Below are 25157 nucleotides of genomic sequence, written 5' to 3'. Positions count from 1 at the left end.
AAAGAGCTCTAAAGCATTAAAAAAAAGACACCAGTCATGAGATGGACAGTCATTAGAGGGTTGGGAAAGTCCATGGCTTGAGTGGTTATCTGAATTGACGACTACTACAAATCACTAGAGTGGAGTGAGGTCGTAAAGGCAGACTCAGTCAGTGGTTTCCTGGTAGGAGCTATCAAGGTCAAGGGGAGGGGACATGCTTATTGATTGAGAGGAAGCTTACGAGTTACGACCAGGCATCTGGAATGACCAGGAACCGTTTCTTAGACTACTCCCAGTAGGCTGTTGCTCACAAGATTCTACAGTGATTTGTAAACAACTACAGTACTACATTGTACTAAGTTGGGCACTGTAGTTTTGCGATTCAATATAGTAGCTAGCTACCTCTCGCGCTCGCATACAGACTCTGAGGCCACTGTGTATGTACTGTATGTAGGGGGGAGTGCTGTGACTCAGCGATGGGATTTTTCTCCCACTTGGCTCAGAGGGCAACCAGGAGCCTGTTTATTCATCCTTCTCTCTCACTCTCACTCTGTCTCAACAAACAACACTCACTCTGTAAACAAGCCCAGAGAAGACACACTTAAGATTCATATCAGTATTAAACACAGTGAATCTGACACACACACAGCCAGTTGAATGCTCTGCCTACTCTGTTGCTCTTATAAGCCAATAATAGCTTCCCACATAAACACACACTCAATCAGGCTCATGCATGTTATGTCATCCTACAATGCCCCTGCGACACACTATACTCAACTCCTCTCATATCATCATACACTCTTCTGCAACACAGACACACACACACACACATTGACACACCGTTTCTATGGTTGCTATCTTACTAATTACTCTACTATAATAATCATGTATTTTCTTTTCTCCGGAGCCTTTGTCATAAAAGTCTGATAGTAAAACTCTCCTTTCTGTATTATTTAATTTACTTATGAGCGACATTGTAAATTCTTCTACTTGGTGGGTAGCCGGTGCCTCAGACATCAATAGCTACTCTGCCCTGCTGCATTGCCTTGCCTGTCTTTGCTGTTTTACACTGAAATCCATTAGACCTGAACCAAAGTTGTTGTTTTGGGGCTCTGCGCTGACGGGTCTGTAGTCAAGTAGTGGCGGGTGCTATCCCGAGTCCACTGTCTCTGGCTGTGTCTCAAATGACACCCTGTACCCTAAGATGTGCACTACTTTTGACCAGTGCCCATAATGCTCTGGTCAAAAGTAGTACACTTTATGGGAATAGGGTGCCGTTTGGTTGGGTTGATTCGGATGGGTTAGCGCTGAACAGTAACAAATGCATACACTCACGGGGTCCCCACAACCCTCTTATGCAACAGACTGAATTATTGATGATGGCATGCTAAATGGAGACCATAAATCCACATGTGCAGAAAAGTGATACCTGTCGTTGGTCAGTCGGTCTGGCACTACACTAAACAATACTAAGGATGGGACCCCTGGAGAGAGGGAGAGCGTGACTGCCAACGTGACACAGTGCAGGGAAATGTTCTCCAGCCACCACAGTTGATTATTTATTGGTCACTGAGGAGGTTCTGGAGCAGGGTTTAGGATGGGAACAGTGACACCTCTCGGCTTCATTCCCTTCCTCGTCTGGACAAAGCCCGTCTGGTTCCTGTCACCCCAGTTTGTCACGAAGCATCCACAGTCCCATCTGTCCCTTCCTGTCCCTCTCCCTGTCTCTGTGTATTTCTGCTGGAGAACAGTGTCAGCCAGAGAGAAGACAGGACCTTATCAGTCTGCTTCTCTTAGCTACTGCAGGAATCAGGAGGGAGAGAAATGGAGAGGGACAGATGGGGAGAGGGAGGGCGAAGGAGGCAGGCAGACATTAGGAGAGCAAGCAAGGAAGGGAGGGAGAGAAATGGGGGAGAGTGTAAGCAGTGATGACGACGCTGCTGCGTGTGTTTGTTTACATGCTGCTCTGCTGTGAGGAGACCGCATCCACAGCCGGGCCCTTCACTCGCCACGCAGACTGTCATCTTACCCTATAGATGAGGAACCAAGCTCAGCTGTTTGGAGCAGAGATGTACTAGTCTGTCTGTACAGCTGTAGCATACAGCTGGATATGGATTAGCCCTTCTACATGCCTGCACTGTGCTGTGTCACTCGCCACCATGCTGCTTTTACATTTACTAGCTGCTATGCTAATGCTACTATCTACAGGCTGCCTGTAGCATTCACTGGATTAAGGTAGGGATTTTTGTGGAGCATCCCTCCTTATGCTCTGTCTGTAGAATTAGGCACTACTCTAACCCCCTATGGTGGTTTTGGCTGGGGTGATGCGTTCAGATGGGCCGTTGACAGGGAATAAATAATACCCAGAGTCCTGTGCATGCTGTTCTAAGCCGCCCTCGTCGGCTGTAATGAGTGAGTCCTCTTCAGACTGCCTATGAAGGAGGAATCTAATGGCAGAAACATGCATTTATCATAGTGTGGGTTTATCTATTGATTAAATAGGAAATCGGCTCCTTGCTGCTTATCTAGTCTTCGTTGTAGTGTTCAGTGTTTGTCTAACTCCCACTGGTGAGATTATGGGCCTAGCTTCTCGGCTACGCCAACATTGGGTTGATTCGGATGGGTTAGCGCTGAACAGTAACAAATGCCTACACTCACGGGGTCCCCACGACCAGGCTTGAAGAACACTGGTCAATGCCAACATTCAATAATGTGACTAATGATCAGTGATCTGAATACATTTTTAAACTGTCAGTTATATCGAGGATGTGTTTCTTCCTTAAAGTAGACTCAGCGAAATGACGTTGCCAGAAGCAGAACCGGAGATATTGAGATGAGTGAGATGTAACACTTCGCTATCACACAGTCACACACTGTATCTTCGAATGTGCACAGGTTTGCTTCACGCTGTGAACAGTGTGGTAGCCAGGGGACCCAAAACAGTGGCTTGACTTAAGGATGCCATCCGTTAGATAAAATACGAAACGGTTCCGTATTTCACTGAAAGAATGAACGTCTTGTTTTTGAGATGATAGTTTCTGGATTCGACCATATTAATGACCTAAGGCTTGTATTTCTGTGTGATATTATGTTATAATTAAGTCTATGATTTGATAGAGCAGTCTGACTGAGTGATGGTAGGCAACAGCAGGCTCGTAAGCATTCATTCAAACAGCACTTTCGAGTTAGCGAGATGCGCGCTAATAGCGTTTCAAACGTCACTCGCTCTGAGACTTGGAGTGGTTGTTCCCCTTGCTCTGCAAGTGCCGCGGCTTTTGTGGAGCGATGGGTAACGCTGCTTCGAGGGTGGCTGTTGTCAATGTGTTCCTGGTTCGAGCCCAGGTAGGGGTGAGGAGAGGGACGGAAGCTATACTGTTACACTGGCAATACTAAAGTCCCTATAAGAACATCCAATAGTCAAAGATATATGAAATACAAATCGTATAGAGAGAAATTGTCCTATAATAACTACAACCTAAAACTTCTTACCTGGGAATATTGAAGACCCCTGTTAAAAGGAGCCACCAGCTTTCATATGTTTGCATGTTCTGAGCAAGGAACTTAAATGTTAGCTTTTTTACATGGCACAAATTGCACTTTTACTTTCTTCTCCAACACTTTGTTTTAGCATTATTTAAACCAAATTGAACAATGTTTCATTTTGAGGCTAAATTGATTTTATTGATATTAAGTTAAAATAAGTGTTCATTCAGTGTTGTAATTGTCATTATAACAAATACATTTTTTAAATCGGCCGATTTAATTGGTATCAGCTTTTTTTGGGGCCCTCCAATAATCGGTATCGGCGTTGAAAAATCATAATCGGTCGACCTCTAGTTAGAGCTGCCCTGCAATATAATAAAAAACTCACAAAATGTGAGTTTGCTACTCACATGAAGCATTGCCTGATGTTAACCATGCCTCGAACAAATGATCTCAGACAACCTAAGATTAAGAATTGTTGACTTGCATAAAGCTGGAAAGGGTTACAAAAGTATCTCTAAAAGCCTTGATGTTCATCAGTCCACGGTAAGACAAATTGTCTATAAATGGAGAAAGTTCAGCACTGTTGCTACTCTCCCTAGGAGTGGCCGTACTGCAAAGATGACTGCAAGAGCACAGCACAGAATGCTCAATGAGGTTAAGAAGAATGCTAGAGTGTCAGCTAAAAACTTACAGAAATCTCTTGAACATGCTAACATCTCTGACGAGTCTACAATAGGTAAAACACTAAACAAGAATGGTGTTCATGGGAGGACACCACGGCAGAAGCCGCGGCTGTCCAAAAAAACATAGCTGCATGTCTGAAGTTCGCAAAAGAGCACCTGGATGTTTCACAGCTATTCTGTGGATAGATTTAACTAAAGTTGAGTTGTTTGGAAGGAACATGCATCACCATGTGTGTAGAAAGAAAGGCACAGCACACCAACATCAAAACCTCACCCCAACTGTAAAGCATGGTGGAGGGAGCATTATGGTTTGGGCTGCTTTTCTGCCTCAGGGCCTGGACAACTTGCTATCATTGACGGAAAAATTGATTCCCATTTTGCAGGAGAATGTAAGGCTGTCTGCCAGTTGAAGCTCAACAGAAGTTGGGAGATGCAGGAGAACAACGAAGTAAATCAACAACAGAGCGGCTTGAACAGAAGAAAATACGCCTTCTGGAGAGGCCTAGTCAGAGTCCTGACCTCAACCCAATTGAGATGCTGTGGCATGACCTTGAGTGGTTCACACCAGACATCCCCAAGAATATTGCTGAACTGAAACAGTTTTGTAAAGGGGAATGGTCCAAAATTCCTCCCTACCGTTGTGCAGGTCTGATCCGCAACAGGATTGAGGTTATTGCTGCTAAAGTAGGATCAGCCAGTTATTAAATCCAAGGGTTCACATACTTTTCCCACCCTGCACTGTGAATGTTAACACGATGTGTTCAATAAAGACATAAAAATGTATAATTGTGTTATTAGATTAAGCAGACTTTGTCTATTGTTGTGATTTAGATGAAGAACAGATCAAATGTTATGACCAATTTATGCAGAAATCCAGGTAATTCCAAAGAGTTCACATACTTTTTCTTGCCATTTTGTTACGTTACAGCCTTATTCTAAAATGGATGAAATGTTTTTTTTACTGGGCTGTACGCACTACCCTTAGTAGCGCCATACGAATGATCAGATGCCGAGCAGTTTCCATGCTAGGCGGTGATGCAACTGGTCGGGATGCTCTCGATGGTGCAGCTGTATAACTTTTTGAGGATATCGAGACCCATGCCAAATATTTTCAGTCTCCTGAGGGGGAAAAGGTGTTGTCGTGGCCTCTTCACAACTGTCTTGGTGTGTTTGGACCATAATAGTTCCTTGGTGATGTGGACACCAAGGAACTTGAAACTCTCGACCCGCTCCACTTCAGCCCTGTTGATAATGCGGCCTGTTTGGTCCTCCTTTTCCTGTAGTCCACGATCAGCTCCTTTGTCTAGCTCACATTGAGGGAGAGGTTGTTGTTCTGGCACCACACTGCCAGGTCTCCGACCTCCCTATAGGCTGTCTCATCGTTGTCGATGATCAGGCCTACCACTGTTGTCGTCAGCAAACTTAATGGTGGTGTAGGAGTCGTGCTTGGCCACGCAGTCGTGAGTGTACAGGAAGGGGGCTAAGCACGCACCCCTGAGGGGCCCCAGTGTTGAGGATCAGCGTGCCAGATGTGTTGTTGCCTACCCTTACCACCTGGGATGTACCGTCAGGAAGTCCAGGATCCAGTTGCAGAGGGAGGTGTTTAGTCACAGGGTCCGTAGCTTAGTGATGAGCTTTGTGGGCACTATGGTGTTGAATGCTGAGCTTTAGTCAATGAACAGCATTCTCACATACAGTTGAAGTCGAAGTTTACATACACCTTAGCCAAATACATTTAAACTTTGTTTTTCACAATTCCTGACATTTAATCCTAGTAAAAATTCCCTGTCTTAGGTCAGTTGGGATCACCAATTAATTAAAAAAATGTGAAATGTTAGAATAATAGTAGAATGATTTAATTCAGCTTTAATTTTTTTCGTCACATTCGCAGTGGGTCAGAAGTTTTTAGTATTTGGTAGCATTACCTTTTTAAATTGTTTCGGGTAGCCTTCCACAAGCTTCCCACAATAAGGTGCATTTTGGCCCATCCCTCCTGTCCGAGCTTGTGTAACTGAGTCAGGTTTGTAGGCCTCCTTGCTCAGTTCTGCCCACAATTGTTCTATAGGATTGAGGTCAGGGCTTTGTGATAGCCACTCCAATACCTTTACTTTGATGTCCTTAACCTCTAGCATCGAGCAATCCCGTATCCGGGAGCGTAATCATAGCCTCAAGCTCATTACCATAACGCAACGTTTCCTATTCATGAAAATCGCAAATGAAATAAATGTATTGAAACACAAGCTTAGCCTTTTGTTAACAACACTGTCATCTCAGATTTTCAAAATATGCTTTAACCAAAGCTACACAAGCATTTGTGTAAGAGTATTGATAGCCTAGCATAGCATTAAGCCTAGCATTCAGCAGGCAACATTTTCACAAAAACAAGAAAAGTATTCAAATAAAATAATTTACCTTTGAAGAACTTCGGATGTTTTCAATGACGAGACTCTCAGTTAGATAGCAAATGTTAATTTTTTTCCAAAAAGATTATTTGTGTAAGAGAAATAGCTCCGTTTTGTTCATCACGTTTGGCTAGGAAAAAAAACGAAAATGCAGTCACTTACAACGCCAAACTTTTTTCCAAATTAGCTCCATAATATCGACAGAAACATGGCAACCGTTGTTTAGAATCAATGCTCAAGGTGTTTTTCACAATTCTATTCGATGAAATAACATTCCTGGCAGTCGGTTTTTCATCAGTCAAACGGAAAAATACTGCAGCTGGAGATGACGCCATAATTGCGCGACCACCTGGTAAATGTAGTCTCTTATGGTCAATCTTCCAATGATATGCCTACAAATACGTCACAATGCTGTAGACACCTTGGGTAAAACGTGGAAAAGGTAAGCTGACTCCTAGCTCCTCCACAGCCATATAAGGAGTCATTGCCATGAGGCGGTTTCAAAAAAGGCGGCACTTCCTGATTGTATTTTTATCTGGGTTTTTTCTGTAACATCAGTTCTGTGGCACTCGCAGACAATATCTTTGCAGTTTTGGAAACTTCAGTGTTTTCTTTCCAAAGCTGTCAATTATATGCATAGTCGAGCATCTTTTCGTGACAAAATTACTTGTTTAAAACAGGAACGTTTTTCATCCAAAAATTAAAAGAGCGCCCCCTATATTGAAGAAGTTAAGCCATTTTTCCACAACTTTGGAAGTGTGCTTGGGGTCATTGTCCATTTGGAAGACCCATTTGCGACCAAGCTTTAACTTCCTGACTGACGTCTTCAGATGTTGCTTCAATATATCCACACCATTTTCCTTAATGATGCCATATATTTTGAAGTGCACCAGTCCATCCTGCAGCAAAGCACCCCCACAACATGATGCTGCCACCCCCGTGCTTCACGGTTGGGATGGTGTTCTTTGGCTTGCAAGCCTCCCCTTTTTTCCTATGAACATAACGATGGTCATTATGGCCAAACAGTTCTATTTTTGTTTCATCAGACCAGAGGACATGTGTTGCTCTCCTCACTTGGTATGTCATCGGGATAGTTAACCAATCAGCCTGCTAGCTGGTCATGGCTCCACATGCTTGCAGACAGTGCTGACTCTCACAGGTATACTAATGATGCTACTGCATATTGTAGGCCTATATCATCACATACACTAGATTGATTTGTCAAAGAACAGTAGCTGCTTTCAGGGCGTTGTCCATACCAAAGTAATGGCGTCTGTCTAGCAGAGTGCACAGTATATGATGGAGGATGACAAGCAGTTATTTCGAAATGTTACTCCTGTGTTTTAGGCTTGATGCACTATTAGTTACACGTATAGAATGAGTCACATGGACTGTGAAAATTAGCATCTTCCATCTCCCTATATGTTTTAACTGACATACACACTCACACATGCATATACACACACACACTAGGGTTAACCCCAATTAGTTGATTGTTGGGTCGTTAGGCTGTTGGTCAAACAAGATTGTTTTAGTCGAGCAGGCCTAATCGAGCTCCGTACCGCATCGCCATGCACCTCCCAAATGTTTTAACAATGCGGGGGCTGCTCTGTATAGCTCCGCATTGACATGATTGGGTGACGGTAGGTGGGGGCGGTACATCCTGTAGAAAACAAACTCACTTCCTTGACAATAGCTCTGCACTGCTCCCCGACGTGGAAGAAGTATGAATGCCCTGACTTCTGCTGAGGCCGTATCACCGTAAATGCTGCATGGCCAATGCAGACGGTGGATTGACCATGTGCCCGGATGCACAATGCACTTCTCTCTCCAGAATGTGCTCTCTCCTGCCAATTTATGCACATTCCTTGTTTCATGACTTCATTGTGTGAATTGTTTGCGTTTTGTTAGTGTATATCAATTCCCCATTACATATATCACCAGTAGGACATTTACTGTTCATTTCTATCATTTCTAATCTACAATGTTGTTACTTTGTTTATGGTAATTTATGTTAATGCATTCAATATTATGCCAGTCTTCCCGTTATCATTGTCGGAGTGGACACATTGTTTGCAGAGTGCACAACTTATGCTACACTTTAAGAGTTTTGTCAATTTAGTCATTGTCTGTTGTTTGGAGTGCTCCTGTCAATGATGAGTAAGGACACATACGCATAGAAGTAGGCCTATAGGCTACCTGGCCTGCACCCAAATGTAGGCATATAAATGTGCCCATTTGGGGATCTGATTTGTATTTCTGATTGGCTTAACGCACCACCACTAATGAGCTGTGGAGCTTCTCAAAGTAATGTTTACTTCACCTCAAACAGAAAGCAAACAAAGTCTGTTTTTACATTCATTGAGAATTACAATCGTTCCTCAATGTAATTGAATAATACTTTCCATCTCTCTCCCTTTTGGTAACCGCTCAGCGTGAAAGGGAAAAATGTCATGCTCTGATCCAGTGGGAACGTCATGAAATAGACCTGATTACTTCTATTCAGTGCATGACTTGGACTGAAATATGTTCAGTAACTCATTTTGGGTTCTGGTACTGTTCATATTTAGGTGCAGGAGCTCCACAATACTTTTTAGATAATATTCTATAAGAGGAACAGGAGCTCAAGCAGTAGACCATTTTTAGGCTTTTCATTTAGATTTGCATAGAATTTTGATTAACCACATGACAATGATTTTGAGATATGAAGATGTTATTCAATTGGTTGAAAGAACAGACGACTTTCAGTCGACCAAGATTTTTTTTGTTTTTTGGGGACAGCCCTAACACACAAAAAAATGTGTGTGACAAAAAAACATGTGTGTGCGGAGAGGGTGGTCCTGTGGCTCCAGTCCATTGATCAGTGTCTCTGACTGATGATACAGGGACCATCTGGATTGAGTATATGCAGGACTGCTTCTGAAATAGATGGTAGCACACACTGCAATGCCTCAGTAGATCTTCAAACTAACACACACACACATATATACGTGCACACTGGCAGGCACACACACACACCTTCAAAAAGCGAGTTATCACTTTGAAGAGTGGTGTTTGGGGCCAGGCCATGGCAGAGATAGAATATCAGACGTGAAGGTTAAATTGTGAATGTCTCCTCTTCTGGTTGCCATCATGTGTTGTTGCACGCCTCACTGCTGTATACTCTGCTATATACAGCTAGGGGAAGTGGAGCAAATACTGAAATATCCTTTTTAGTTTTTCTGACATGTTGTCTCCTCCTCTGGTCAGATCCAGTCTGTTGCTCCTCTCTGACTGGATCAGTTGGCTTCCCCTCCCTCTGGGAAGTTGCACAACTGAATGCATTCAACCCAAATGTTAATTTTGCATTTAATCCCACCTCTGACTTAATCGAGTTGCCCGGGGAGCAGTTGTTGTTTAACTGCCTTGTTTGAGGGCAGAACAGTACATTTTTCCACTTTGCCTGGCTCAGGGACTTGAATTCGCAACCTTTCAGTTACTGGCCCAACGCTCTTAACCACAAGGCTACCTGCCACTCTCTGACTTCCCCACTGACAGTAAGTACACCTGCACACGTCTCAGGCACTTTGTTATGGTGTATATGAGGATGCTGTTGGGATGTGGCATTCTAACATGACCCTGAGAGAAGGCTGGTGACTAGAGCGAGAGAGATGGAAGGGGGAGGGTCAGGTACACCCTGAGCTGTTGAACAGTCCCCTCACGTCAGTCCCTCCCTCTCCCTGACATGAACAAGGCCTTGATTTGTAAGTAAGGCAGACAGAGCCTACTGTAGAAACTAGGCAGCTTGTCTGGAGGGCTGCTCTCACTACTGTAGAAACTAGGCAGCTTGTCTGGAGGGCTGCTCTCACTACTGTAGGAACTAGGCAGCTTGTTTGGAGGGCTGCTCTCACTACTGTAGAAACTAGGCAGCTTGTCTGGAGGGCTGCTCTCACTACTGTAGGAACTAGGCAGCTAGTCTGGAGGGCTGCTCTCACTACTGTAGGAACTAGGCAGCTTGTCTGGAGGGCTGCTCTCACTACTGTAGGAACTAGGCAGCTTGTCTGGAGGGCTGCTCTCACTACTGTAGGAACTAGGCAGCTTGTCTGGAGGGCTGCTCTCACTACTGTAGGAACTAGGCAGCTAGTCTGGAGGGCTGCTCTCACTACTGTAGGAACTAGGCAGCTTGTCTGGAGGGCTGCTCTCACTACTGTAGGAACTAGGCAGCTTGTCTGGAGGGCTGCTCTCACTACTGTAGGAACTAGGCAGCTTGTCTGGAGGGCTGCTCTCACTACTGTAGGAACTAGGCAGCTTGTCTGGAGGGCTGCTCTCACTACTGTAGGAACTAGGCAGCATGTCTGGAGGGCTGCTCTCACTACTGTAGGAACTAGGCAGCATGTCTGGAGGGCTGCTCTCTACTGTAGGAACTAGGCAGCCTGTCTAGTCTGGAGTAGAGGTCGACCGACTATGATTTTTCAACGCCGATACCGGTTTAATCGGCCTATTTTTATATATATATTTGTAATAATGACAATTACAACAATACTGAATGAACACTTATTTTAACTTGATATAATACATAAATAAAATAAATGTAGTCTCAAATAATGAAACATGTACAATTTGGTTTAAATAAGGCAAAAACAAAGTGTTGGAGAAGAACGTAAAAGTGCAATATGTGCCATGTAATAAAAAGCTAATGTTTTAAGTTCCTTGCTCAGAACATGAGAACATATGAAAGCTGGTGGTTCCTTTTAACATGAGTCTTCAATACTCCCAGGTAAGAAGTTGTAGGAATTATAGGACTATTTCTCTCTATACCATTTGTATTTCATATACCTTTGACTATTGGATGTTCTTATAGGCACTATAGTATTGCCAGCCTAATCTCAGGAGTTGATAGACTTGAAATCATAAACAGCGCAATGCTTGAAGCACAGCGAAGAGCTGCTGGCAAATGCAGGAAAGTGCTGTTTGAATGAATGCTTACGAGCCTGCTGGTGCCTACCACCGCTCAGTCAGACTGCTCTATAGAATATCAAATCATAGGCTTAATTATAATAAACACAAATACGAGCCTTAGGTCATTAATATGGCCAAATCCGGAAACTATCATTTCCAAAACAGAACGTTGATTCTTTCAGTGAAATATGGAACCGTTCCGTATTTTATCTAAAGGGTGGCATCCTTAAGTCAAAATATTGCTGTTACATTGCACAACCTTCAATGTTATTTCATAATTATGTACAATTCTGGCAAATTAATTCTGAGCTTTGTTAGGAAGAAATGGTCTTAACACAATTCGCGACGAGCCAGGCAACCCAAACTGCTGCATATACCCTGACTCTGCTTGCACAGAACACAAGAGAAGTAACACAATTTTCCTAGTTAAAAGAAATTCATGTTAGCAAGCAATATTAATTAAATATGCAGGTTTAAAAATATACCTGTGTATTGATTTTAAGAAAGGCATTGATGTTTATGGTTAGGCTTTTTTCGCGAATGCACTTGTTAAATCATCACCCGTTTGGAGAAGTAGGCTGTGATTCGATGATAAATTAACAGGCACCGCATCAATTATATGCAATGCAGGACAAGCTAGTTAACCTAGTAATATCATCAACCATGTGTAGTTAACTAGTGATTATGTTAAGATTGATTGTTTTTTATAAGATAAGTTTAATGCTAGCTAGCAACTTACCTTGGCTCCTTGCTGCACTCGCGTAGTCAGCCTGCCACGCAGTCTCCTCATGGAGTGCAATGTAATCGGTCATAATCGGCGTCCAAAAATGCCGATTACCGATTTGTTATGAAAACTTGAAATCGGCCCTAATTTAATCGGCCATTCTGATTTAATCGGTCGACCTCTAGTCTGGAGATCAACACTAACTACTGTAGGAACTAGGTAGCTAGTCTAGTCTGGAGGGCAGCTCTAACTACTCTACATCATGTAAATGAAGGTGAAGAATATGTAAGACTTTCTGCACCTACACATTTATCTGGATATTTATTCAGGAAATGAAAATGGCAGGGAAGTCTAAGATTTTGGAGATATTATTTTGATAGAGACTCGACAGATGATGAATCCAGTGCTATTTGACCCTGATACAGGGCTTACTCACAGCACCTCATTTAGACAGATAAAATAAGCACTGTTAGTGTCAAAAGAGATTTTATTTTATTTTATGAATGTACTCTGTTTGCTCTCCAGCAGTGTTTACCTTCTCCATAGTCATTATGACACAGATACTGGTGTGGTGCAGAGTTGAAGTCTGTTTAGACAAGCCCGGGCTATAAAAATAACTAATGTGGGCTGGGAGTGCAGGAGGACCACAGTAAGATGGAAACTAGTGACATGGAGGGAGAGCCGTTATCCTGCCTTCTGTATAGGTGTGTTTGATAAGGCAGAGATGGGAAGTCCAGATCTGAGGAAACTCTGAGACGGTATGCTTTTAGTTCGTCGTCGTGTGTGTGTGTGTGTGTGTGATGCCTGGCCTGGACAGTCAGAACCTTGGCAGTCAGTCAACACAGAAACAGTTTTTTGCCTTTTAAGGGCAACAGGACTGAGCTCTCCTCCACACTGCCCTTCTCAGGCTTGGAGACTGTCTGAGACTGAGAGCAGAGAAACCCTTGATACAAACACATCCTCATTTCCAGGTGTGGTTGGACAAGACCCCTCCGTGTGATAGTGTCAATCCCACTCAGGGGAGTTCTGGAGGGAGGTTCCTGAAACCAGCACAGAGTGGGAAGAAACTCGGAGCCTTGAGGGGCTTTCACAACCAAGGCAAGCTGAGCTTTTTAGATTCAAGACAAATTAAAGAATGATCTTGTCGCTTGGCTGGTAATCCTGTTGGAGTCACTGAGTCACACGGCTGAATTAGACTCATTAACGGTTGAATTAGCAGGAGTGTAGTCTGCTGGGAAGGAGAGGAAGTAAACAGGGAGAGAAGGGAGAAATATGATTTCAGGCAGTACCGTGGACGCCTCACAGGGTCCTCAAAGTCAAAACGAGCTCACTCACTCAACCGGTTTCTTCATAGAGAGCTTGTCTGTTGCGTGCAGCGTTAGATTTAACATAACAGCAGAAGTGAAAACCCTGCCAGTCAGATCGGCCACCAGTAAGACTAGCTGTCGCCTTTGGTGTCACCCCCCCCCCCCCCCCCCTTTAAGTTTAATCAGGTAGAAACATATTGTAAGTTGCATTGTAAGTCCTTAGCTTCTCTGGTGAGGACAATTTCACAAGTGTCAATGTCTCTGTTTACTCATATCTGGTTAACCTACAGTACCAGGTGCCCAGGGTTACACAAAGACACAGAATTCATCAAACCCGTATTCGCAAACCTAGAAACTGTTTTAAACCAAGTCTGGTCCCAGCCCAGTCTGTGCGGTATTCTCCAGTTGTTACTGCATGTGAGAAACTACTTCAGAAACCCAGCAAAGGTTTGTTAACCTAGCTGTGGAAGCTCCAAAAGCACATGTGTCCCAGTTCATGTGAGTTACTAATCATCAGGCTCTCCTCACTCTGGCGCTATAAATCAAATGTTATTTGTCACATGCTTCATAAACAACAGGTGTAGACTAGCAGTGCAATGCTTACTTACAGGCCCTTCCCATAAATGCAGAGAGAAAAACTATAGAAAAAAATGTGTAAAACAAGGAATACACAATGATTAACAATAGCATGGCTATATACACAGGGTACCAGTACCGAGTCCATGTGCAGGGGTACGATGTCATTTAGGTAGATATGTACATACAGTGCCTTGCGAAAGTATTCGGCCCCCTTGAACTTTGCGACCTTTTGCCACATTTCAGGCTTCAAACATAAAGATATAAAACTTTATTTTTTTGTGAAGAATCAACAACAAGTGGGACACAATCATGAAGTGGAACGACATTTATTGGATATTTCAAACTTTTTTAACAAATCAAAAACTGAAAAATTGGGCGTGCAAAATTATTCAGCCCCCTTAAGTTAATACTTTGTAGCGCCACCTTTTGCTGCGATTACAGCTGTAAGTCGCTTGGGGTATGTCTCTATCAGTTTTGCACATCGAGAGACTGACATTTTTTTCCCATTCCTCCTTGCAAAACAGCTCGAGCTCAGTGAGGTTGGATGGAGAGCATTTGTGAACAGCAGTTTTCAGTTCTTTCCACAGATTCTCGATTGGATTCAGGTCTGGATTTTGACTTGGCCATTCTAACACCTGGATATGTTTATTTTTGAACCATTCCATTGTAGATTATGCTTTATGTTTTGGATCATTGTCTTGTTGGAAGACAAATCTCCGTCCCAGTCTCAGGTCTTTTGCAGACTCCATCAGGTTTTCTTCCAGAATGGTCCTGTATTTGGCTCCATCCATCTTCCCATCAATTTTAACCATCTTCCCTGTCCCTGCTGAAGAAAAGCAGGCCCAAACCATGATGCTGCCACCACCATATTTGACAGTGGGGATGGTGTGTTCAGCTGTGTTGCTTTTACGCCAAACATAACGTTTTGCATTGTTGCCAAAAAGTTCCATTTTGGTTTCATCTGACCAGAGCACCTTCTTCCACATGTTTGGTGTGTCTCCCAGGTGGCTTGTGGCAAACTTTAAACAACACTTTTTATGGATATCTTTAAGAAATGGCTTTCTTCTTGCCACTCTTCCATAAAGGCCAGATTTGTGCAATATATGACTGATTGTTGTCCTATGGACAGAGTCTCCCACCTCAGCTGTAGATCTCTGCAGTTCATCCAGAGTGATCATGGGCCTCTTGGCTGCATCTCTGATCAGTCTTCTCCTTGTATGAGCTGAAAGTTTACAGGGATGGTCAGGTCTTGGTAGATTTGCAGTGGTCTGATACTCCTTCCATTTCAATATTATCGCTTGCACAGTTCTCCTTGGGATGTTTAAAGCTTGGGAAATGTTTTTGTATCCAAATCCGGCTTTAAACTTCTTCACAACAGTATCTCGGACCTGCCTGGTGTGTTCCTTGTTCTTCATGATGCTCTCTGCGCTTTTAACGGACCTCTGAGACTATCACTGTGCAGGTGCATTTATACGGAGACTTGATTACACACAGGTGGATTGTATTTATCATCTTTAGTCATTTAGGTCAGCATTGGATCATTCAGAGATCCTCACTGAACTTCTGGAGAGAGTTTGCTGCACTGAAAGTAAAGGGGCTGAATAATTTTGCACGCCCAATTTTTCAGTTTTTGATTTGTTAAAAAAGTTTGAAATATCCAATAAATGTCGTTCCACTTCATGATTGTGTCCCACTTGTTGTTGATTCTTCACAAAAAAAATACAGTTTTATATCTTTATGTTTGAAGCCTGAAATGTGGCAAAAGGTCGCAAAGTTCAAGGGGGCCGAATACTTTCGCAAGGCACTGTATAGGTAGGGGTAAAGTGACTAGGCAACAGTATAGATAATAAACGGTAGCAGAAGCTTATGATGCATCAAAAGATTTTGTGCAGGGGGGTCAGTGCAGATAGCTATTTGGTTAACTATTTCGTAGTCTTCTGGCTTGGGGGTAGAAGCTGTTAGGGTCCTGTTGGTTCCAAACTTGGTGCATCGGTACCACTTGTCGTGCGGTAGCAGAGGGAGCAGTCTATGACTAGGGTGGCTGGAGCCTTTGACAATTTTTAGGGTCTTCCTCTTACACAGCCTGGTATAGAGGTCCTGGATGGCAGGAAGCTTGGCCCCAGTGATGTACTGGGCCGTGTGTACTACCCTCTGTAGCACCTTACGGTCAGATGCCAGCCAGTTGCCATAAGCGGTGATGCAGCCAGTCAAGATGCTCTCAATGGTGCAGCTGTAGAACCTTTTGAGGATCTGAGGGCCCATGTCAAATCTTTTCAGCCTCCTGAGGGGGAAGAGGTTTTGTCGTGCCTTCTTGACTGTGTTAGTGTGTGAGGACCATGTTACTTCCTTGGTGATGTGGACACAGAGGAACTTGACTCTCAACCCGCTCCATTACAGCCCTGTCGATGTGGATGGGGGTGTGCTTGGCCCTCCCTTTCCTGTAGTCCACGATCCTGGCACCATTGTCGTCGGTGATCAGGCCTACCACCGCCTGCTACCATTTGGCTCTTACCAGGCAATTACAGAACAGTTGTAGATAGTAGCCAAAGAACCTGACCATGAATTCAATCTATGTTGATCCATTGTACAGAGAGCACATACAAGACATTTGGATTCATTCCCTGAAGTGCACCCTATTGCCTATATAGTGCACTTTATTTGACCAGAGCCACATGTGCTCGCTCTGGCAGGGCAGAAGAGGATCTGTGATGAGTGTGCTAACCAGACCTGTATCTGCTGAGCTTTTCACCACCAGCAGCATCCGCTAGCTATCGATGGGCTCTCCTCCAGCATTTCTGCCTGATTAGACAAGACAGGCCTCCAGCACCTTGTACTCCTGCCAGGAAAGCCCCCAGCCCAGCCTCTGTGGAATGATGCAGAACTGACGGCACTCTGATGTGTGGCTCTATGACAAGGTTTCCCCTATGAATGCATAGGCGGGACCCCCACCCCCCTTCCCTAGCTCTGTTGCACACCCCTGCCTAAACATATATTTCAAATATTCAAATATTTTGGTCTATGCAGTCTGGGTATTTAGTTCCCTTCCTTTCTTTTGATGTAACCTAGGAGAAACACTGACCTGCAGGGGAAGTTTACCTACTTGATCAGAGCAGACATCATTAAGCTAGCAGGATGTCCTTAATGCAACCTAGGAGAAACACTGACCTGCAGGGGAAGTTTACCTACTTGATCAGAGCAGACATCATTAAGCTAGCAGGATGTCCTTAATGCAACCTAGGAGAAACACTGACCTGCAGGGGAAGTTTACCTACTTGATCAGAGCAGACATCATTAAGCTAGCAGGAAGTCCTCATCCTTCTCCTCCTACTCATCATCATCATCATCATCATCATCATAACACACAGTAATGTGCCTTCCAGTCAAACTGATGACTAACCCTTCTGCCATGTCTATGTCCTTACAGTCCAACTAAATAAGTAAACCTTTTTCTTCAGGAAACCTGGTTAATGTGTTTCATTGAGCAAGGCCCAGAGTGATACTTTGAAGAGTGCACTGTTGTTACCATGGAGACAGTCGGGGGTAGATGGAGTGGTTCCATCAGAATCCGTAGAAAAACATCCTGCTGTTTGTATTATCTCGCCACAGCTGAATCTCTGGGAAAGTCCACATGAACGCTTGAAAGGCTCTCTGCATAAAGGATGCCCTACATATCAGCCCAACACTTGTCATTTAACACAGAAGTGGACCTCTGGTATCACAGAGGAACAAAGCGTTCAACGGAACCTTAATAAGTGGTTTTGTTTATACGGCACATCCAGGCAGTGTTGATCATCTTGACTCAGCTGGGTATTGTCAATAGACGTATGTGAAAGCTCTGACCTTTTCCTCCTTGACTGACCTAGTCTCTCTGAGGTGTTCTAGCCCTGGTGCTGTGGGCTGTTGCTAGCTACTATACTCCAGCTGTTAGCAGTGACAGAAATAGAGTGGATCTCTATTGAAGCTGTTAAGTAGACCAGGGCTGGTCTACTACCCACAGCCTCCAGCCTCAGTGTAAATGGGCTAATTGTTCCTGTTTGAGGAGAGGCCTGGTTCCTGGGCTAACTGGCAAATGGCTGAGGGCCTTCCCTGGATGAACTTTGTCACCTGAGGGGGAGTTTGGGGAGAGGATGAGGAGTGGGAGGGACATTGGATGGTTTTGTGATGAGGAGTGAGAGCAGAAATGCGCTCTATAGGGATGGTGCCAGGTTTCCTCCATACGTGATGCTTGGCTTTCAGGCCAAAGAGTTCAATCAATTTCATCAGAACAGAGAATCTTGTTTCTCATGGTCTGAGAGTCCTTTAGGTGCCTTTTGGCAAACTCCAAGCAGGCTGTCATGTTCCTTTTTTACTGAGGATTGTCTTCCGTCTGGCCACACTACCATAAAGACCTGATTAGGAGGAGTGCTGCAGAGATGGTTGTCCTTCTGGAAGGTTCTCCCATCTCCACAGAGTAACTGTGGAGCTCTGTAAGAGTGACAAATAGGGTTCTTTGTCACCTCCCTGAACAAGGCCCTTCTCCCCCGATTCCTCAGTTTGGCCCGGCGGCCTGCTCTAGGAAGAGTCTTGGCGGTTCCAAACTTCTTCCATTTAAGAATGATGGAGGCCACTGGGTTCTTTGGGACCTTCAATGTTACAGAAATGTGTTGGTACCCTTCCCCAGATCTGTGCCTCGACACAATCCTGTCTCTGAGCTCTATGGACAATTCCTTAAACCTCTTGGCTTGGTTTTTGCTCTGACATGCACAGTCAACTGTGGGACCTTATATAGACAGGTGTGTGCCTTTTCCAAATATATATATTTTAGAAAAATCAAAACCTTTTCACTTTTTCATTATGGGGTATTGTGTGTAGATTGATGAGGGGACTAAAATATTGTATACATTTTAGAATAAGGCTGTTGCATAACAATGTGGGAAAAGTCGAGGGGTCTGAATACTTTCTGAAGGCACTGTATGCTGCCATTATTTAATACGTTTTATAACTCTCAGTTCCTCTTTTCTATCAATTAACTGATGACTCGAGGGTTGAAATATGTGTGATTTGACACCTACTCTATCGTGGCTTCTCTCTGAATTAATGTGATAAAGTGCCCCTTGAAATTGTAAGCAACAGTTTTGAAATAACGGGAGACCATTGTGTAAACAGGACGAATAACATTGTCGTATTCAGAGCTTGTTCCTGTCTGCTGGCAGGCTGAAGGACAGTCTGTGTTTACTTCATGTTGTACACTTTGTGCCCAAACAAAGACCATGCATCCACTGTATCAAAACTCTGAAATCTATGAATTTAGGACTCTATGGACAAAAGCCTTGCTAGATAAACATGAGTACACATATAGACCCACACTGAGGGACAGACGGACGCGTGCGCACACACACACACACGCAAATAATCTAATTTGTCAGATGCGGTTGAGAGCAGATTGTGCAGCAGAGAGATAGATGCAGTGCCCTGGGGATGCTGTTGAAGCAGAGTAATGATGTCTAACTGCATGTTCACAGACACGTGCTGCTCTCTCTGTCGATGTCCCTCCATCCCTGTCTCTCTCTCTATATATGTTTCCGTCCATCTCTCTTTGTATGTGGACTAGCCTCTCCTCTGGGAGTCCAGCCACCTCCACAGCCTGCAGTGCTCCTGCACCAAAAGCGAAACGTGAGCGGAGAAGATGAAGGGGAGGTATAGAGAGGGAAAAGAGAGAGAGAAACAATGGTCAGAGTGGAGATGTGAATGGATACCGGTGTGGTCCCTTATGTTTATCATTGTCCCTCTTTCTCCCTATCTCTCCCTCCTTCTCTCAGCTTGTAGAGGAAGGCCCAGGCGGGGTCGTGGAGTGGCTCAGTACAAGGGTGTGTGTTCTCACCAAGGGTGTGTGCCTCTCCTCCCCCCTGGAGAAGGCCAGCAGGATCAGGATGTCGGAGGCTAGAGAGCGTAGCCCCCGCCACCAGAGACCCTGGTCAGTGTACCGGGCCAACACCTTTGACCTCTCCTCTGAGATGATCGGCCTGGCACTCGCAGGTGAGAATGGGAAAGGGTTGTGTGTTGGACACAGACTATATCAAGGAGACAAACCATATGAGAGACCATGTGATGAACAATTGGTAATGGAATTACTTCCTGCCTTGTACACATCCTGTTGATCCAGTCTGTATATCAAGGTACACCAACATGTTTTTATCACTGTTGTCCTTTCACTTCTGCCAACTGAATTAGTGGTTAATGACTTGTATGAGTTAATGCTACTTTGCTGTTTTGTAGGGAACAGCCAGGATCCAGATGAGCCTGTTCTAGAGTTCAGTGTGGGTGAGTACAGTAAATTAACTTCTAAAGGAATTTGTCTTTCATTTCTTGTTCCATGCGTTCCAACGTGCTGTGTCCCTTCCTCCCCAGCCTGTAATGAGTTGGTGACCCCAGCTCTGGAACGGAAACCCAGCAGCTTTGTGGCAGTGAGCTGCACCACCCCTCCCCAGGCCTTCTGGACCAAACACACCCAGACTGAGATCATCGAGGTGAGACAGACCATCATCCTACTGCCGTCGTCCCTCTGCCCCCTACTGCCGTCGTCCCTCTGCCCCCTACTGCCGCCGTCCCTCTGACCCTTACGGCCGCCGTCCCTCTACCCCTTACTGCCGCCGTCCCTCTGCCCCCTACTGCCGCCGTCCCTCTGCCCCTTACTGCCGCCGTCCCTCTGCCCCTTACTGCCGTCGTCCCTCTGCCCCCTGGGGCCATCGTCCCTCTGCCCCCTACTGCCGTCGTCCCCCTGTAAAACAACACTGTAAAACAACACAATCTACTGCACCTATCTGGTGTACGTGACAATAAAACATGATTTTAGAATGTTGTTAACTAATATCTTTCTGTATGTGTACAGTTTAGATGAAGCAACAATGAGAGCTTCATGGATTGATTGCTTCCCCCTACAGGGCACCAATAACCCTATATTCCTGAGCAGCATAGCCTTCTTCCAGGACTCTCTGATCAACCAGCAGACGCAGGTCAAGCTGTCTGTGTACGACGTCAAGGACCGCTCTCAGGGCACGGTGAGTAGAATATTAGATAAGATGACATTAAAACACCAAGTAATATGTCCTGCTCCCATCAGATAATTAACTACTAGGTCAGTCCCATTCCTCTCATCACCTCCCTTCCCTCACCAGCCACCTTGGGAGTGTTGTTTTCTTAGATGTCTGTCTCTGAATCCTTTCTCTCTCCCTCACTTTCTCTCGCTTTCTCTTTCTCCTGACCTAGATGTATTTATTAGGCTCAGCTCTGTTTCCTGTGAAGGAGTTGCTGCAGGAGAAGAACCACAGATTACACCTGACCCTGAGGTAGGAGAGACACAGGTTACACCTGACCCTGAGGTAGGAGAGACACAGGTTACACCTGACCCTGAGGTAGGAGAGACACAGGTTACACCTGACCCTGAGGTAGGAGAGACACAGGTTAGAGACACAGGTTACACCTGACCCTGAGGTAGGAGAGACACAGGTTACACCTGACCCTGAGGTAGGAGAGACACAGGTTACACCTGACCCTGAGGTAGGAGAGACACAGGTTACACCTGACCCTGAGGTAGGAGGGGACACAGGTTACACCTGACCCCGGGGTAGGGGGGGACACAGGTTACACCTGACCCCGGGGTAGGGGGGGACACAGGTTACACCTGACCCCGGGGTAGGGGGGGACACAGGTTACACCTGACCCTGAGGTAGGGGGGGACACAGGTTACACCTGACCCCGGGGTAGGTGGGGACACAGGTTACACCTGACCCTGAGGTAGGAGAGACACAGGTTACACCTGACCCTGAGGTAGGAGAGACACAGGTTACACCTGACCTTGAGGTAGGAGAGACACAGGTTACACCTGACCTTGAGGTAGGAGAGACACAGGTTACACCTGACCCTGAGGTAGGAGAGACACAGGTTACACCTGACCCTGAGGTAGGAGAGACACAGGTTACACCTGACCCTGAGGTAGGAGAGACACAGGTTACACCTGACCCTGAGGTAGGAGAGACACAGGTTACACCTGACCCTGAGGTAGGAGAGACACAGGTTACACCTGACCCTGAGGTAGGAGAGACACAGGTTACACCTGACCCTGAGGTAGGAGAGACACAGGTTACACCTGACCCTGAGGTAGGAGAGACACAGGTTACACCTGACCCTGAGGTAGGGGGGGACACAGGTTACACCTGACCCCGGGGTAGGGGGGGACACAGGTTACACCTGACCCCGGGGTAGGGGGGACACAGGTTACACCTGACCCCGGGGTAGGGGGGGCACAGGTTACACCTGACCCCGGGGTAGGGGGGAGCACAGGTTACACCTGACCCCGGGGTAGGGGGGAGCACAGGTTACACCTGACCCCGGGGTAGGGGGGGACACAGGTTACACCTGACCCTGAGGTAGGAGAGACACAGGTTACACCTGACCCCGAGGTAGGGGGGGACACAGGTTACACCTGACCCCGGGGTAGGGGGGGACACAGGTTACACCTGACCCCGGGGTAGGGGGGGACACAGGTTACACCTGACCCCGGGGTAGGGGGGGACACAGGTTACACCTGACCCCGGGGTAGGGGGGGACACAGGTTACACCTGACCCCGGGGTAGGGGGGGACACAGGTTACACCTGACCCCGGGGTAGGGGGGGACACAGGTTACACCTGACCCCGGGGTAGGGGGGGACACAGGTTACACCTGACCCCGGGGTAGGGGGGAGCACAGGTTACACCTGACCCCGGGGTAGGGGGGAGCACAGGTTACACCTGACCCCGGGGTAGGGGGGAGCACAGGTTACACCTGACCCCGGGGTAGGGGGGGACACAGGTTACACCTGACCCCGAGGTAGGAGAGACACAGGTTACACCTGACCCCGGGGTAGGGGGGGACACAGGTTACACCTGACCCCGGGGTAGGGGGGGACACAGGTTACACCTGACCCCGGGGTAGGGGGGGACACAGGTTACACCTGACCCCGGGGTAGGGGGGGACACAGGTTACACCTGACCCTGAGGTAGGAGAGACACAGGTTACACCTGACCCTGAGGTAGGAGAGACACAGGTTACACCTGACCCTGAGGTAGGAGAGACACAGGTTACACCTGACCCCGGGGTATGAGAGACCGACAGGTGGAATTGATTCAGACAGGATTCGTATGTCATTATGATTATAATTATATTCATATTGCTCCCGAGTGGCGCAGTGATCTAAGGCACTGCGTCTCAGTGCTAGGAGTGTAACTACAGACACCCTGGTTCGAATCCAGGTTCTATCACAATAGGCCGTGATTGGGAGTCCCATAGGGTGGCGAACAATTGGCCCAGCGTCGCCGGGGTAGGCCGTCATTGTAAAATAAGAATTTGTTCTTAACTGACTTGCCTGGTTAAATAAAATAAAATAGGCCATGCCTTTGGTAAGGTGGCAGGTAGCCTAGTGGTTGGAGCGCTGTGCCAGTAACCTGAGCCGGCAAGGTAAAACAAAATCTGTGTGCCCTTGAGCAAGGCACTTAACCCTAATTTTTCCAGGGTGTGTCCTGCTTGCTGCCAACACTCCCTAATCCTGTTTCATTCTTTAGTTATCAATGGCTGACCCTGGCCGTGACCCCACTCTGTGAGGGGGTCTCAGGAGGAGTTGGGATATTCACACATGTATAATATATTCTTGTACATTTGTGAAATAGGACAAATGTAAGCACCCAAATGATTATTGTCTTATAACAGACGAGGATGCTTAAATGTATGGCTCCATAGTAATGTAAATATGAAGCCTATACATTTTTCAGCTAGATTGTTTTGGGTCTGTCATAGTTTTCTGCTGTTTGATCGTTGCTGACTGTAGACTGTGTGTTCCTGTGGGATGCCGTTGACAGCCCTATTGGTGTGTGTTATTGATGAACAGATCTGCAGAGAACAAGCACGTGGGGAACATCACCATCATTGCCTGGCAGATAGAGGAGAAGAGGGACCAGAGGACTCTGCCTGTTGCCAGGTTACCAGACACCATCAACGGCAGGGTGAGCTTCCGAGACTCTCGCCGGATCCCTAACGCTGACACCAAATGTCAGACACCTGTGAGACCGGGGCCAGGGTCGTGTGTGTGTGTGTGTGTGTGCATCCTGCATGTGTGACTCTTCTATCCCTGTGTGCCTCAGACCGTGCTTCCGGTGGATGAGAGCCTGACAGAATCCATGGGTGTCAGAGCCAAATATGCATCTTTATGCAAAGACACCCTGCTGACATCAGGTAGGCGGGACAGCTGGGTCTGTCCCATTATCTCAGCCCACTGGCACCACCTCTACCAAAGCCCACTAGAAGAGCCTGTCTCCCCACTGAGACTCTTTGTAAGCAGGCGCCAATAATTCATAAGTGTCACCTGAGACGAATGCAGTTAGGTATCATCTTCCGTAACATTTCACCTAATGTGATTCTGTTCTAAAAATGATTTCTGCGGCTCTAAATGATTTGATTGGACATCCATCCGATCCGTCCCTCATGGCTGGATGTTAGCAGGTTTCACTGAGTAATGTCATTACCCGTACGCTCAGTGAGAGATTGTTGCTTTTCTTAGTCACCACTCTCAGATGTGTGTGTGTGTGTGTGTGTGTCTGGACAGACAGACATCTGTATACAGTGGAATGGCTTATTTTTCTCTGGGAAGGAAATACTTTTTCACATGCTCCTCTTACACTTTAAATCATCACCGAGACAAAATGTGACCTTCAAATATACAGCTGCTTTATCATTTATTACTCGACTGTGGAGCAAAAGAAATGATTCAGAGATTGTGTTAGATGATGTTGAGCATGTTCCGTGTGCGTGTCTCTCAGTGTTTGGAGGCACCATGTCCAGAATGTATCGTTTCCCCACCACGGACGGTCACCACCTGCGGGTGCTAGAACAGATGGCTGAAAGTGTGTTGTCTCTCAACATCCCCAGACAGTATGTCAAACTACTGCTGGAGGAGGACGCTGTCAGGTACACTACTACACATATTCACACACACACAGAGACATATACACACACCGACATGCACATTTGTGACCGTGTCCAGGGATTTG

General features: G+C 45.8%; 1 protein-coding gene across 27 annotated transcripts in view; it reads left to right on the top strand.

Moving 5' to 3' along the window:
• Positions 1–25157, top strand: part of LOC110528761 (inositol polyphosphate-4-phosphatase type I A) — a 55301-nt gene that overhangs the window by 1707 nt on the left and 28437 nt on the right. For all 27 annotated transcript variants that reach the window (XM_090240218.1, XM_090240222.1, XM_090240225.1 and 24 more), the window contains exons 2-9: positions 19897–20113; positions 20354–20398; positions 20486–20604; positions 21019–21135; positions 21344–21423; positions 23999–24113; positions 24252–24342; positions 24927–25074. In XM_090240218.1, the coding sequence (XP_090096344.1) occupies positions 20008–20113; positions 20354–20398; positions 20486–20604; positions 21019–21135; positions 21344–21423; positions 23999–24113; positions 24252–24342; positions 24927–25074 (821 nt within the window). In that variant the 5' untranslated portion in view covers positions 19897–20007. The remainder of the gene's footprint in view (positions 1–19896; positions 20114–20353; positions 20399–20485; positions 20605–21018; positions 21136–21343; positions 21424–23998; positions 24114–24251; positions 24343–24926; positions 25075–25157) is intronic.

The sequence above is a fragment of the Oncorhynchus mykiss genome, chromosome 7, assembly GCF_057628025.1.
Source record: "Oncorhynchus mykiss isolate SJ-2025 chromosome 7, ASM5762802v1, whole genome shotgun sequence".
NCBI classification, from domain to species: domain Eukaryota; kingdom Metazoa; phylum Chordata; class Actinopteri; order Salmoniformes; family Salmonidae; genus Oncorhynchus; species Oncorhynchus mykiss.
This window is presented reverse-complemented; position numbering and strand designations above follow the sequence as displayed.